The sequence below is a fragment of the Telopea speciosissima genome, chromosome 9 (assembly GCF_018873765.1).
Source record: "Telopea speciosissima isolate NSW1024214 ecotype Mountain lineage chromosome 9, Tspe_v1, whole genome shotgun sequence".
NCBI lineage: Eukaryota > Viridiplantae > Streptophyta > Magnoliopsida > Proteales > Proteaceae > Telopea > Telopea speciosissima.
In genome coordinates, this window is record NC_057924.1 from 4,980,878 (window position 1) to 4,994,674 (window position 13,797).

Genomic DNA, 13,797 nt, shown 5'->3' on the forward strand with positions numbered 1-13,797 from the left:
ACATCCCACTTCCTCTCTCTGGTCGCCTCGGGTAGGCAGTCATTCTAGCTTCAGAGGCAGGTGAGCCGGGTCAGGATTTGTTACAAAGAGTCAAATTTATCGGAGTCAACAATACAAGCAACAAGTCACCCCATACTAGAGTCCTAGACTCCTTGTATTGAAACGAGTGACAAGATGGATCAAATCCACTAGCAAGTTGCCGTTGCCGAACCAAGTTAGCCTCCGACTGTATCACATAAGCTGGTCATGTCATAGTATGGTGGAAGAATCGTTCGAAGTCTTCCACATAAGCCATATAAATGGAATCATCAACAAACTATAGGTACCCTAACCTAGGTTATGAATCTCTGAACCGTGTAGAACTCCAATGAGAGCCGCTGCTACTGGATGGTGCATGTGGAACTAGAACTGGCATGTATGGTTGGGGGGGATGCCACAAACCTGGCCCAGTGCATAACTGACCCTCATACTCAGAGATAGAGGGTATTGATGATGAAGAGCTAACCTGCCCAATTGACCATACCCAGTATAGTGACTATAGTTAGAATCAGTGCTCTTCCTACCATATCCATATGATGGTGCACGCCACGGCTCCCCATGCATTCCACTCAGTTAGTTTTTAGGTTAGAGCTACAAGGAAAAGAAGAGAATGTTGAAGAAGAAAGAGGAAGAGAAGAGAGGAAGAAGGAAACAAGGGAGAAGGGAAGAAGGTGTTACGGTTGTAAGTGTTGTGTGTGAGAGTCTTCTCCACGCAGCTATATTGATTCATTGATGATAATAAACATATTACATCCACCTCCCTAGGGAGGTAAAAGGTAAAAAAGGAAAATAGAAAGAAAATACATAATAGGACTACTAGAACTTAACCAGTTCCTAAAATACCCTTAGACCAAAACATCTAATAACTCTAACACACTCTCCATGGCCATAGTCATGCCTCCGAGAGTGTTAGTCAAGCTCCTAACACTGATATCCATGGACTCCATGCTATCCTCCTCCTCAGGTGGTGACCGTGGTGGTATGAATCAGCGACGCGGGCCTCTCGAGTCTGCAGGCTCTGCACGTGCATTGTGGTCCTCATCCTGTGTGGCATAAGTAAACAGAGTCTCGCATGTGAAGCGCACTGGCTCTGGCTCCAGTTGGTATTGGTACCTCTCACGCATCCCTCATCATCACCATCACAATCATCGACATCATCATCATCATCATCATCATTCTCATTACCCCCCATCACCACCATCACAACCATCACTGGAATGCGACTACTCGGGGTCCTCATCATCCCCACCAGCATGAGGCTCGAAAGTTTGGGTTGTTTGTGAATGCACACGACCCTCGTGAGATGCCATATACTCGTCATCATCATCATCATCATCCTCATTACCCCCCATCACCACCATCACAACCATCACTGGAATGCGACCACTCGGGGTCCTCATCATCCCCGCCAGCACGAGGCTCGAAAGTTTGGGTTGTTTGTGAATGCACACGACCCTCGTGATAATAATAAACATATTACATCCACCTCCCTAGGGAGGTAAAAAGTAAAAAAGGAAAAGAGAAAGAAAATACATAATAGGATTGCTAGAACTTAACCAGTTCCTAAAATATCCTTAGACCAAAACATCTAATAACTCTAACACACTTTCCATGGCCTTAGTCATGCCTCCGATAGTGTTAGTCAAGCTCCTGACACTGATATCCATGGACTCCATGCTATCCTCCTCCTCAGGTGGTGGTATGAATCAGCGACACGGGCCTCTCGAGTCTGCGGGCTCTGCACGTGCATTGTGTTCCTCATCCTGTGTGGCATACGTAAACAGAGTCTCGCATGTGAAGCGCATTGGCTCTGGCTCTAGTTGGTATTGGTACCTCTCGCGCATCCCCCATCATCACCATCATCATCATCATCATTACCCCCCATCACCACCATCACTGGAATGCGACCACTCGGGGTCCTCATCATCCCCGCCAGCATGAGGCTCGAAAGTTTGGGTTGTTTGTGAATGCACACGATCCTTGTGAGATGCCATATACTCGTCCACATCGGTACCCATCTGACTAGTTATCTTTGTGATCCTTTTTCTTTTTTAACAAAAATTAATTTTTGGGAAAAGTTGCTCACCTCCAATTTTGGATTTTGCATAAATCTTGTTGTTCGGCAGCAAATCTTCACTTCCAGTGCGTTCTTCTACTGTCCAAGCACTAGTGCCAAACATGTATGGGAAAGATTTGGCCAAAATATCAAGAAAATGTGACTTTTGGACATTTCAGGTTGAAACAGGATAATACGAACGAGATAGGTCAAAATTTTGACCCATCTTGTCAAAACCATGTATTTATAAAACATGGGTTGTACCATTTCGGCTAAACAAAAAACTAACAAAATTTCAGCGAAATGCTGAAATTTCGACCGAAACTTGGTATACCTTCTATATTGCACCCAGTTTCGTTTCAATGGCTTGTGAAACCTTGTATTATGGATATTGGCACTTTTAGATTGTTCTGGACTTTCAAAACTCTGTATGACCCTTTATAAATGATGTAATGTGCTATTATTTTTTTTACCTGATATCTGTTTTCCTAAAAATCTATGCATTTAAATGTCATAGTGCTGGACCTTTGTGAAACTGGCCTGGATTATATAAGCTCAAACAAAGAGAAACAAGATGAGAATTTAAGGGTAAGTTTTTGAACATAATCAAAATCACTTGGGTTTGTATATTGGCTACATGATTTGTCTAGAATCAACACTACACATTGAGTGCAATCTGTACTAGCAATGGAATCAGGCCATTCTTTAAATCAGGGCATAAAGTGGCGGAAATAATTTTCAGGGAAATAGTCCTTGATGCTAGAGGTAGTAATTCATTGTCTGCTCAATTTTGATAGGATTCTTGGAAAGCTGTTCTTTCTGGCATTAGAGGTGTTGGAACCGCTTACTCTAAAAAGCCGACTGATGCAGGGCATCCTACTGATCCACCAGCACCAAGGAGGCCAGAACATTATTTGCTAAGAAATATACTCGGCTAAAGGCCCAGTCCAAGCCCACAGCCCAGCAGCAGCCTAAGGCCCAGACCAGGAAGAAATTCCAGCCCAAGTTCCCCATTGGGGTCAGCAAGAATTAAATCTCACATTGGACCCAACCAGCCCAAAAGGTGGACTCCTTGGAGCTGTCAAGTTGGCCCCACAAAAGCTGGCTTTTAGTTTATGCCTTTTCATCTTCCTAGGCAGGTTTATTGCTTTCTTTTATTTTGGTCTTGTTTGTAATTCCAAGGTCTTGGAACAATTTTCTATTTTATTGGGGTTAGTTTCTATGTAATGGGGTTTGGTTTCTAGGTGTTGGAATTCCACTTGTCTTGGAATTCCAAAAGCCTCTGTAATTCTTATGCATGTATCTCAAGAGAATGCTCAGCCTTCTCTTCCCCTAGAAATACCAAAATCGTGGAGGCTGTAGAGACATTCCAGAATTATTCAAAAAAAGACTTTGTCTCCTCTCTTATGAGAAGTTTGCTTTTGAGTTTATCAAGTAGCCTAGGTGGGACTCCTATGGTGAACTCTAACACAGCGGATTATCCAAAGGGGAACACGAGGGGCGGATAAATAATTCACAACGCCTGCCCGCGTCCAGAGGGACTCGATACTGTGACCCCTGCCTGCTTTGATACCATGTTGGAATATTTGGGGAATTGAACTTGTGCCAATGAGACATAGGCTCCCTGAATTTATAATATTATGATGAGATACAAGATTACAATAATACCCTTAGGGCAACACAAACTAAACCCTGTTGGACCATTATACCCTTGTACCCATAATACAACCCCCCAAATATTCCATCAAGAGGCATGCTTAGGGTTAGCCAGGTGATAACCTATAGTTATTCTCAGTCGTTGTAGGAGTAATTGACTTAATCCTAGAAAAATCCTATGACCGAGTCGCTAGAGATTTAATCCGACAGGTTCTAGTGACGAGCGGGGTATCGAGTAAATATGTGGATATAATAAAAGATATGTATGAGGACGTGGTGACTAGTGTGAGATCTGTGGGAGGTCAGGGCAAGGAATTCCCAATTACGATTGGGCTACATCACGGATCAGCCTTAAGCTCTTATATTTTTGCGCTTATTATGGATGACCTAACCAAAAGCAATCAAGACGAGGTCCCGTGGTGTATGCTCTTCGTCGATGATATCGTTTTGGTGGATGAGACAAAAGCAGGGATTAACGCTAAGTTAGAGCTATGGAGACCAATCCTGGAAACAGGAGGTTTTAAGATTAGTAGAAAGAAGACAGAGTATTTGATGTGTAATTTTAGTCACATTATGAAGGATACTGACATGGTGCGAATTTAGGAAAGAGAAATACCGCAAAGTGACTATTTAGATACTTGGGCTGAAGTGGAAAGGTGCGTCCGGAATGCTGTATGATTGACGTATTCCTTTAAACCTTAAAGGAAAGTTCTATATGACTGTTGTTTGACCAGCTATGATGTATGGGGCAGAATGTTGGGCAGTTAAGAAGTGTCATATTGAGAAGCTTTATGTGACAAAGATGAGGATGTTAAGATGGATGTGTGGAAAAACAAGGAAGGATAAAGTAAGGAATGATTGTATCAGAGCTGACTTGGGAGTTGCTCTTATCAATGACAAGCTCCGAGAGAGTCGTCTGAGGTGGTTTGGTCATGTTCAACGGAGGCCTAGGGATGCCCCAGTAAGGAGGAGTGATATAATTCCAATTGAAGATCTAAAAGAGCGAGGGGAAGGTCTAAAATGACCATAGGAGAAGTTGTGAGAAAGGACATGAGTGGTCTAGGTCTTGTGCCATGTATGACCTCGGATAGAGCCTATTGGAGGGCTAGGATCCATGTAGCAGACCCTATTTAGCTGAGATTCTCCTGACTTACTGGGCTGTGCCACTTTTCTTTTATTTTCCTTCGTTCATTTTTCATTTTTCACTTTTCATCTCATTTCCCATTCTTCTCTTTCACTCCTCGGTTTTTACCTACTTTGTTTGATTGGATCCATATAGCCGACCCCCTTAAGTTGGGATAAGGCTGAATTTGTTGTTGTTGTAGGAGTAAATGATTCTGTTAAAGCATGACTTTGGCTGTTTCTTTCTTCTTCTGGTCATATTTGGTTTTTCTGTGATCTACGAGCTGTCTTTCCCCATTTGTTCTTCTCAATGAATTACCATTATTCGTCATTTAATAAAAGAAAATTTTTTAAAGACCACTCAAGACAGGGTCCTATTTTCCTATCTAAAGAACCCATTGCCTTGTTTATGCATCTGTTGTACCCATAGAAGATAAGACTTAACTTTTACACCTTCTGTAATAGCTATCCCATTGACACAACATTTGAAATGATAAATACCACTCAAATATTCCTAAAACATATTTTTAGATATGTATTATTGTCTTTTCCATGCTCCATTGATGGGAGAGTTGTGAGAAAAATAGTTTGAGGGGTACTATTGACACATGTCACACATCAAATATGCTTCTGGGGTACTTAAGCATTTTTCGTGCTCCAGTGACTAAAGCTTTGGATGAAAGGGTTTAAGAAATGGAATTTTGTATTCTTCAGGTTTGAAGTGTATAGAAATCAGAAAAAAGGATATAGAAACCAAATAATGATTTTGGGACAAGGTACCTTCTGTGAGTTATTTTTTTAGTATTTTCCTATATTATTTTTTCTTCAGTTGACCTCAATTTTGTCTACACCAATATTTATGGGGTCATATATGGGAACATTTGGCCTAATACCATATATGGAAAGACCGAAAATCCTCAAAAATAAAAAATAAAAAATCCACTAATCTTATACAAGACTTTGCAATTCAAAATGATACCAATCGGACATAATATTAAATGCCTGAGAAGATTGAGACATCAGTCTCTCTCCACTTCAACTGATCATTTGGTCAAGTGGTGTCCTTTTAGAACCTCATTTACCTTTTTCTTATTAAGACAAGCAGCAGATTTTTTTGAGAGGAAAAGGATACAGCTAAAGCAACATTTAATAGAACAACAACAAAAGATCCAGTGGAAAAAAATACCCTAGAAAAGCAAAATTATGCCTTGTATCTTATAGATGAGCTTCACATTCTTGTAATCTTGGAGGGACATTTCTCAATTAGTTAGTCCATTCACATATGTATTTTTGTACCATTTTTTATTCAATTTTATGATATTTTAAAAGTAGAGAAAATCAGCATAAATGCTTTCAGTCTTCTCTAGTTAAATATGCAGTTCCTAAAAATTGTAAGTATGAATCAGTAATTCATGTTAATTACTGATTTTAATTTCTTAATATTATGTAAAGATGCGGTTAGGTGATGTACTTGTGGAACTGGGATTGCGACCAAATGTAGCAAACCCGTCTGTTGACTTTCCATGTATATCAGTTGTTCTTCATCATCTCCTCGAGGAACTTCCAGCTGAAGTCATCAGCTCTAATGCTTTGGAGATCATGCAGCTTATAGAGCGCAGCGAGGATTATTCCTTTGATAAGGTATTCATTCCTGACTTTTTCCATGCTTCTTTCTACACTATCCATTGTATCTTTCATTAAACTAGCACCCGTTTCACCTAAGCAGTTTTAAACTTCTAACTGTGCAGTATTTGAACTATATGTTGCTTGGATTTAAGCTTTGTGAAAGGATACCACTTATGGATGCCGTTGATGCTATATTGGTCAAAGTTTTTCAGGTATTCAGCTGTCTAAGCTCTTAATTGATTTACAGAAGCCATTACCAGTGTCTTACTTTGAAGTTATGAATCCTGTAGTGATTATTAAATGATGCATAGCCTTGAATAATAATACAGATTAGAACTAGAGAATAATAATACTTGGATAGTCTAAGGCAGACCCCAAGCTATGTATTTATAGTAAAGAGTCAAAAATACAAGGACATAATTGCCCCTAACATAGCCGACATGGCTGTACACATAATAGAAAGAAGAAAATGTCCAGAATACCCTCACGGTATTCTGGCCCATACAATCCAACAAATTTTATTTTAGCGCTTTGTGGTATTGGCTGATGCTCTGTTCGGGGACGTTTTTGAGGATTTTGTAAGTGGCTTGATGAGCAGCTAAGTCATCTAGAGGGCTTTTTTTAGTGGAAATATGCTTTGGGTTGGGTTATGTATGCATTGGGTCTTTGATTCCATGTGTTTTGTTTTTGTAATGGACCTAAAATGTGGGTACAAGGTAGGCATACCGGATTAGGCTTAGTAGTAGCTTATTTTCATTCCTAGTTCAAGTAGGAATAATTAGTTATTAGTTGATTTTTATTTTCAGCTAAGTTGTAAACACTCCTATTCATAGTAGGAGTATATTTCAGTTTTCGTAGTTTGATTAAGAGTTTATTTTTCAGTCTATATAAACAATATAAGGCTGCTCAACCAGATATGATTGAATGAATTGAAGTTATTGAGTGCTGTTTAGCCTTAAGAATCTGTGAGAGGGAGTGGGTGGGATACCCTAGACCTGAGATAGGTTTTCTTCTTCTTCTTTCTCTGTTTACCGCCAACTACTGCTGTGTTTGCTTCTCTGATCGATATCACTAGTTTCTGAAATTGTCTGCTTCCAGATTTCAAGAAGGTTAATTGTTCTCCTATTATACATTCAATCCCTAACATCAGGTCAGTCTAACTCACAGTTTAATTCCAGATTTATATTCCTGTGCATGCTCTGTTTTTCTGTCTATTTCAGTCTGGTTTGATCTTTAAATTAAATCTGATTTATTAACCTGATTAGCACCAACTTTTGGGACATCAAAGAGCATTCCCTAGGTGACCATAGTTTTGTGGGCATCTGATCAGTATCTCGGCTGCTGTCTGAAATCACCCAAAACCTGCAAATTTTGGATTCCAGAATTTTGGTTTTGAAAATTAGTTTTATCCTAGCCACTTGATCGATCTAATTTTTTGGGGGTTTGGATTAGATTGTTGAAATGGAGAATCAACCCAAGTTTCATTCAATTCCGTTGGTCGGATTGGATTTAATTTCAGCTTCACTATTTCTGGGATCTCCGCCCGTGAGATCACTATTTCCTAAATTACTCCCAAACCCCGCTCATCAGATCATTCCCATCTTTTGAAGGGTTCTTATCTCACTATTGTTTCCTAGAGTTTGGTGTTATTTCTGAGAGGTTTGAGTTTTCAGTCAATTTTTGGGTTTCTTTCTAAGTGGGCTTTTGATGTAGATCGAAACATGAAGAAGACACCCCCCCCCCCCCAAAAAAAATGATACTGTTCACGTGAACAGTGATTTTGGGCCTGGTATGGATAAGCTGGTGGAGATTGAGTGCAACTCGAAGACTCAATTGTCAAGTCGTGGAGGACTCCTACAGCTATTATAATTAGTTTTATTAGACTAGGAAGCTCCCATTTATAGGATTGCTTTTATGTAATAGGTAGTTTCCATTTTATAGGTTTTAGTTTCTTAATTAGATTAGGATTGGGTTGTTTTTGTAATTGGGTTATAATAAATAAATATGCGGCTGAACAGAAAAGAGACAGAGATTGAAGAGAAAGAGCTACTGGGAAGCTCCTATTTTATTGGATTGCTTTTATGGAATGGGTTGTTTCTATTTTTTAGGTTTTAGTTTCTTACTTAGATTAGGGTTGGGTTGCTTTTGCAATTGGGTTTATTATAAATAAATATGCGGCTGAACAGAAAAAGAGACAGATTGAAGAGAAAAGAGCTACTGATGAAGCTGTGAGATGCGGCAACAGTGAGATACCATGGGTGAAAGGATGATGGGCTGAGATAGCTGATTCTATTCCCCCTTCTATATCCCTTTCTTCTTCTTTTTCTTATCTTTTTATGTTCTGCTTCATATGTAAACAGAAAATAGCAATAAAAGAGTTTTAGGCCAGATTTGGTATGATTTCTATTTCGGAAATTGTTTGTTTTGATTTTTGCACTTTATTTCAGTGAAATAGTGATCAAGTGGAAAAGAAATTCTAAAATAGCTGGGGGAGCTGTTTCAGAATTTCTATTTCATTTGATTTCACTCTTGTTCTTTAATGAGCACATGGTTAATTTGATGGGTAATTTCATGAGTTAAAAATAAAACACCATCCTCCTCCTTCTCCGAATGGTCTTACCACCACCACCACCCAGCCACCGCTACCACCACCACCACTACCCCGCCGCCACCACCATTGTCATCGCCACCACTTCAACTCCATCACCATTGCCACCACCACCACCCTTCCCAAAGAAATATAGAGAATTTATCTCAGAAATTGAACTACCAAATGGATTTTTTTTTATTTTTGAAATATTTCTTATTGATACAACCAAAACAATTCAATTTTTTGACCAAAAATTTATTTGTTGACTATTTCATTAAATCAATACGAAATTGAAATAGAAATCATACCAAGTTATTTAATTATTGTTCTTTTTATTGTATTGATCCTGCTGCAATCGATCTCTTGCTGGTTTCTCTGATTCGAGGTCAACTTTTACATTACTTGGTATTAGAGCCTACTATGGTCAGCCATGAAGATGGACGTGCACAAGAAGAAGTTTGTCTGAGAATGATCAAAACTCGAGGACAAGTTTTTTTTGCAAGATGGGGATTTTTTATGTAGATTGAAGCAGGAAGAAGACCAAAGGAAAATTAAAATTTACTGTTCACATGAACAACACCTCGTGATACTGTTCACATGAACAGTGATTTGGGGGCTGATATGAACTGCTGGCTTAGAGGAGTTGATGTTTGGTGTTATTTTTATTATTAGACACTTATTTAGTTCCTATTTGAGTTGTAATCTTAATTGGGAATCCTAGTTAAGACTCTAGTTTCTATTTTATAGGTTTTATTAAATAGGTTCTTACTTAGATTAGGATTAGGTTGTTTTATTATAAATACATGTATGTGGCTGAACAGAAAAGAGACATAGATTGAAGAAAAAGAGCCATTGATGAAGCTGTGAGATGCAGCAACGGTGAGATACCGTGGGTGAGAAGCCCTGGGTGAGAGGATGATGGGCTGAGATAGCTGATCCTATTCCCCCTTTTATAACTCTTTCTTCTTCTTTTTCTGATCCTTATATTCTCCTTCATATGTAAACAGAAAATAGCAATAAAAGAGTTTTAGTTATTTAATTTTTGTTCTTTTTATTGTATTGATCCTGCGGCAATCGATCTCCGGCTGGTTTCGTTGGTTTGAGGTCTACTTTTGCATTAGGTTTTAAATTGGGATCCTATCCGGGAGGGTTTAGAGTTGTTCCTACCTACCCCCCATCACTTGAGCTGATTGTTCTGCTGTAAGATAGGAAGTTTGGTTGTTCTTGTTCAAGCATCGTCTTGTTGAGGGTTCATTTGCAGTGAAGTTGGTTGTATTTTTGGCAAAAGATTGGTCTGTTGCTGTGTCTCTCCCAATGGGTTTCTGGACTTCTGATACAGTTAAGGTTTTCAAAGTAATAGGGTGATAGTTTCGAAGAGAATCCAGATAGTTGTAGCTTGTTGTGGAGTTCATTGAAAGTTGATTCTTTTAGGGAGTGGATGAGCAGCAAAAAACTTTTCATTATTATCAAAATTCATGTTCAATACTTTCCCCCGTTACAACGTTATGTAAATGACTCAAAAATAGACTCCTACACTAAAAAGGAAAGGCCTAACCCAATCCTTCACCTATTAGGTAACTTAAACTGACTAGGAAAGTTAAATAACAAAGGAAATAGACTCAAAACATAACTGGATTTATTGAGTCCTAATCCAGCTCAACTTACATAACAATTAAGCAGTCACATGACCACTGAAGTTGTCGCATGACCACTTAACCAAGTCACATGGTGACTTAAGTGATCTCATGGCCATTAATTACATAAAAATAAAACTAAGGATTTAAAACAGCTAATCCCGTATGCAACCTAATTACCCATATTTTAGGCCCATAAAAGTGGTCTATTACATAGAAAACCCATGGGATCAAAGGCCTAACATGTATATAACCCAACCCTAGACTTATTCCTAACAAACAAGCCCTATTTGGTGATGAATCTGCATCAGAAAGCTAATCCATCAACACCTGGCATCCACTTTTCCTCCTTACAGTTCTGTATTTCTGATGCAGGATAGCTCGGGCTTTCCTCTTTCTAGGGCTCAACTGCTAGGAAAATGTGATGGGCAAAGGTCTACATTTGATTAGGTTAGAAGGATAGAAGAAATCAGGGAAGAAAGAAGAGATAAAAGGACAGTCTCAGCAGGCTACAACCTTGCTAGGGTTTTCCTTGGCTACAATCACAGGTAGAACAGAAAAGAGCAACAGTTCTCTCCAAATAACTTTCATTAATAATCTCTTACCTGTTTTCATTCCATACATCCAAATTTATTTAAAGATATTTTTAATAAGAGAGAGAGAGAGAGATCATCTACTTGTTTTAATTCTTCTGGTGACCTTTTCTACTTGATGATGATTGTAAATCCTTCGAAGTCATTCATCCTCTTTATGCAGATATTTTTTGATTATACAGAAGATTCAATGATTCAATCACATTTCCAAGTGCTTTTATTAATTATATTAGTTAAGGGAACTTCCACTCACATTTTAAAGTTTGCATAGTAATACCACACACTTGTCAAACCCAAGGTTCTAAAACTCGGTCTTGACCGGAGATCTCAAGATCTCGGCGAGACTATTTTTTTTTATGTTTCGGAATTAGGTTTCGGTGGGCATATGGCCATAGTTGGCTCCGAAACTTTAAGGTAAGCTTGTTTTAGGCTTAATAAACATATTTAAAGGTTCAAATTGAAGAAAAAAAACACCCTATTTGGTGTTTTGGATTTGCACCCTTGGTTGGCAGTAAAGGCCAAACCCTTAATGTAATATTGCCTATTCTACACATTGTTTGAATGATATGGGACATAATTGGCCAGTAAAACAAGTAAATTATGCACATAATATTGAATAATTATTTAAGAAATAGTTAAAGACTTAAAGTTTCTACTACAAACCACAAGATACAATGAAGTGTTCACAATGCATATTATGTAGACACCCAACCTAAGTACAATAAATAATACATAAGTCAACACCTTACTACCCTAGTCTTTCACATCTTAACTCCCAAGTCCCAACAATACACTATGACTCTATGAGTACTGAGGAGGTCAAGATTCTCAAAATATTTGAAATCTTGGTCGAGTTTTTCAAGTTTTTATATTTTTTCTGTTTTGTATAATAACTCGTCTCGAGAATCTCGAGTTTTCCGAGATCTCAGCGAGATTTTGAGTTATGGTCAAACCTCCATGGGGTTGGCCATTACTAAGATCTCTGTGGTCCAAAAGAAGCAGGCGAGATAAGACATTAGCATGGAAAAACTTCTTGTACTACATTTTATAGGTGTTCCAACTCCCTGAAACTCACCCCAGATCTTCTTGGTTTCCTTTGGCAACTGCTCTAAATGAAGGAAGATCCTCTAATATACTTTAATAACAAATCAGCAAACCCAATATACTTTTTTGTAATTTTCCTATCTCCTTTCCTTCTTAAGCATGGACCTCATCTTGTTGAGATCACCACCTAAGAATCAGTAGGCTTGTCAATGGGTCTTATCATTGATCAGGGTACAATCTGAATTCAATCCCATTAAGGTGGATTTTGCTATTCCAAGTGATTGTAGGCAATTGAAAAATGATCCATGATAGATCTGTTTACGGCTGCATTGGAATTGGATGTACCTTGACTCTGTGCAGTAAAAGTTCAATCTGTTGGTTTACCTTTCCCAGAGGCATTGCATACATCTGTATGCATAATAACTTAAGTAGTACCCATAAGCCTGTGCTTTAGGTGTATCTGTAAGTTTGTAAGTCAAAACCCGCTACCATTGCTCTACTTCTTATTTATGGATGGATATATCCAATCCTATTCGATCCCATCCAGATTTGAGTTTGATTCCGTAACCTTGGATCTTGGATCAAATATGGGTTTTATAGCTATGTAACCTCATCAAATCTGCACATGTCTGGATGAGATCTGAATCCAACCTGATTACAGCCTACAAATTGATTACACTATTTTTTTCCTTCTCTCATTTCCGCACTTACAGCTTTCTCATTTGGACACTAGATTTCAGAAGAATACATATATTTTGATCCTAAACACCTCAAAAATTAACAGACTGAGAATTTCCCGAGAGAAACATCACACCTTATAAGAACCTGCTATTCTGTATGATGCAACTCCTTTCAAATGCTAATCTCCAGCAAAAACTCCTAGATCTCAACTAGCAGACCTGCAGCCTCACAAGTCACTCAGCATCTTGTTATCAATGGTATCTAATTTAGTTTCGTGAAGTATAGTTAGTATTGGAATCCATGCTCTCGATATAGATAATAGATTTCACCACAGCTCTCCTATGTAGCATTCCATGTTGGTGGTTTTCGGAAACCATAGTTGTCACAGTGTCTAGGCGGTGTTGGAGGGGCCTGGACGCAAGGCAACCATGGAGCCAGCCAAGCAACCAAGGCGACCCTAGTTGTCAAGGTGTCGCCTAGACGCCTTGACAACTAGGTCGGAAACCCTCCACTTCCCCCTACTTTCTACCATCGTATGTATCTAATCACCATAAAATTTTTTGCATTCCATAAAATGTTTAAAAACTTCTAGCATTTCCTTCTGGATCATCGAATTCTAGTCAGATAACCTTGGCATTTTTAAGAATGGAATTTACTTTTATTGTCATTTGTCACATGTGAACCTCACTCCATCCTCAGTAAAACATATGGACATTTTTTGTTTTCCAGTAGGATTTATATATTGAGTTACTTGCT

The 13,797-nt window shown here is 38.7% G+C and overlaps 1 protein-coding gene across 2 annotated transcripts in view; it reads left to right on the forward strand.

The window, feature by feature from the left end:
- Positions 1-13,797, forward strand: part of LOC122639659 (VPS35 endosomal protein-sorting factor-like) — a 51,836-nt gene that overhangs the window by 8,359 nt on the left and 29,680 nt on the right. For both annotated transcript variants that reach the window (XM_043832543.1, XM_043832544.1), the window contains exons 9-10: positions 6,326-6,514; positions 6,622-6,711. In XM_043832543.1, coding sequence (XP_043688478.1) covers positions 6,326-6,514; positions 6,622-6,711 — 279 coding nt within the window. The remainder of the gene's footprint in view (positions 1-6,325; positions 6,515-6,621; positions 6,712-13,797) is intronic.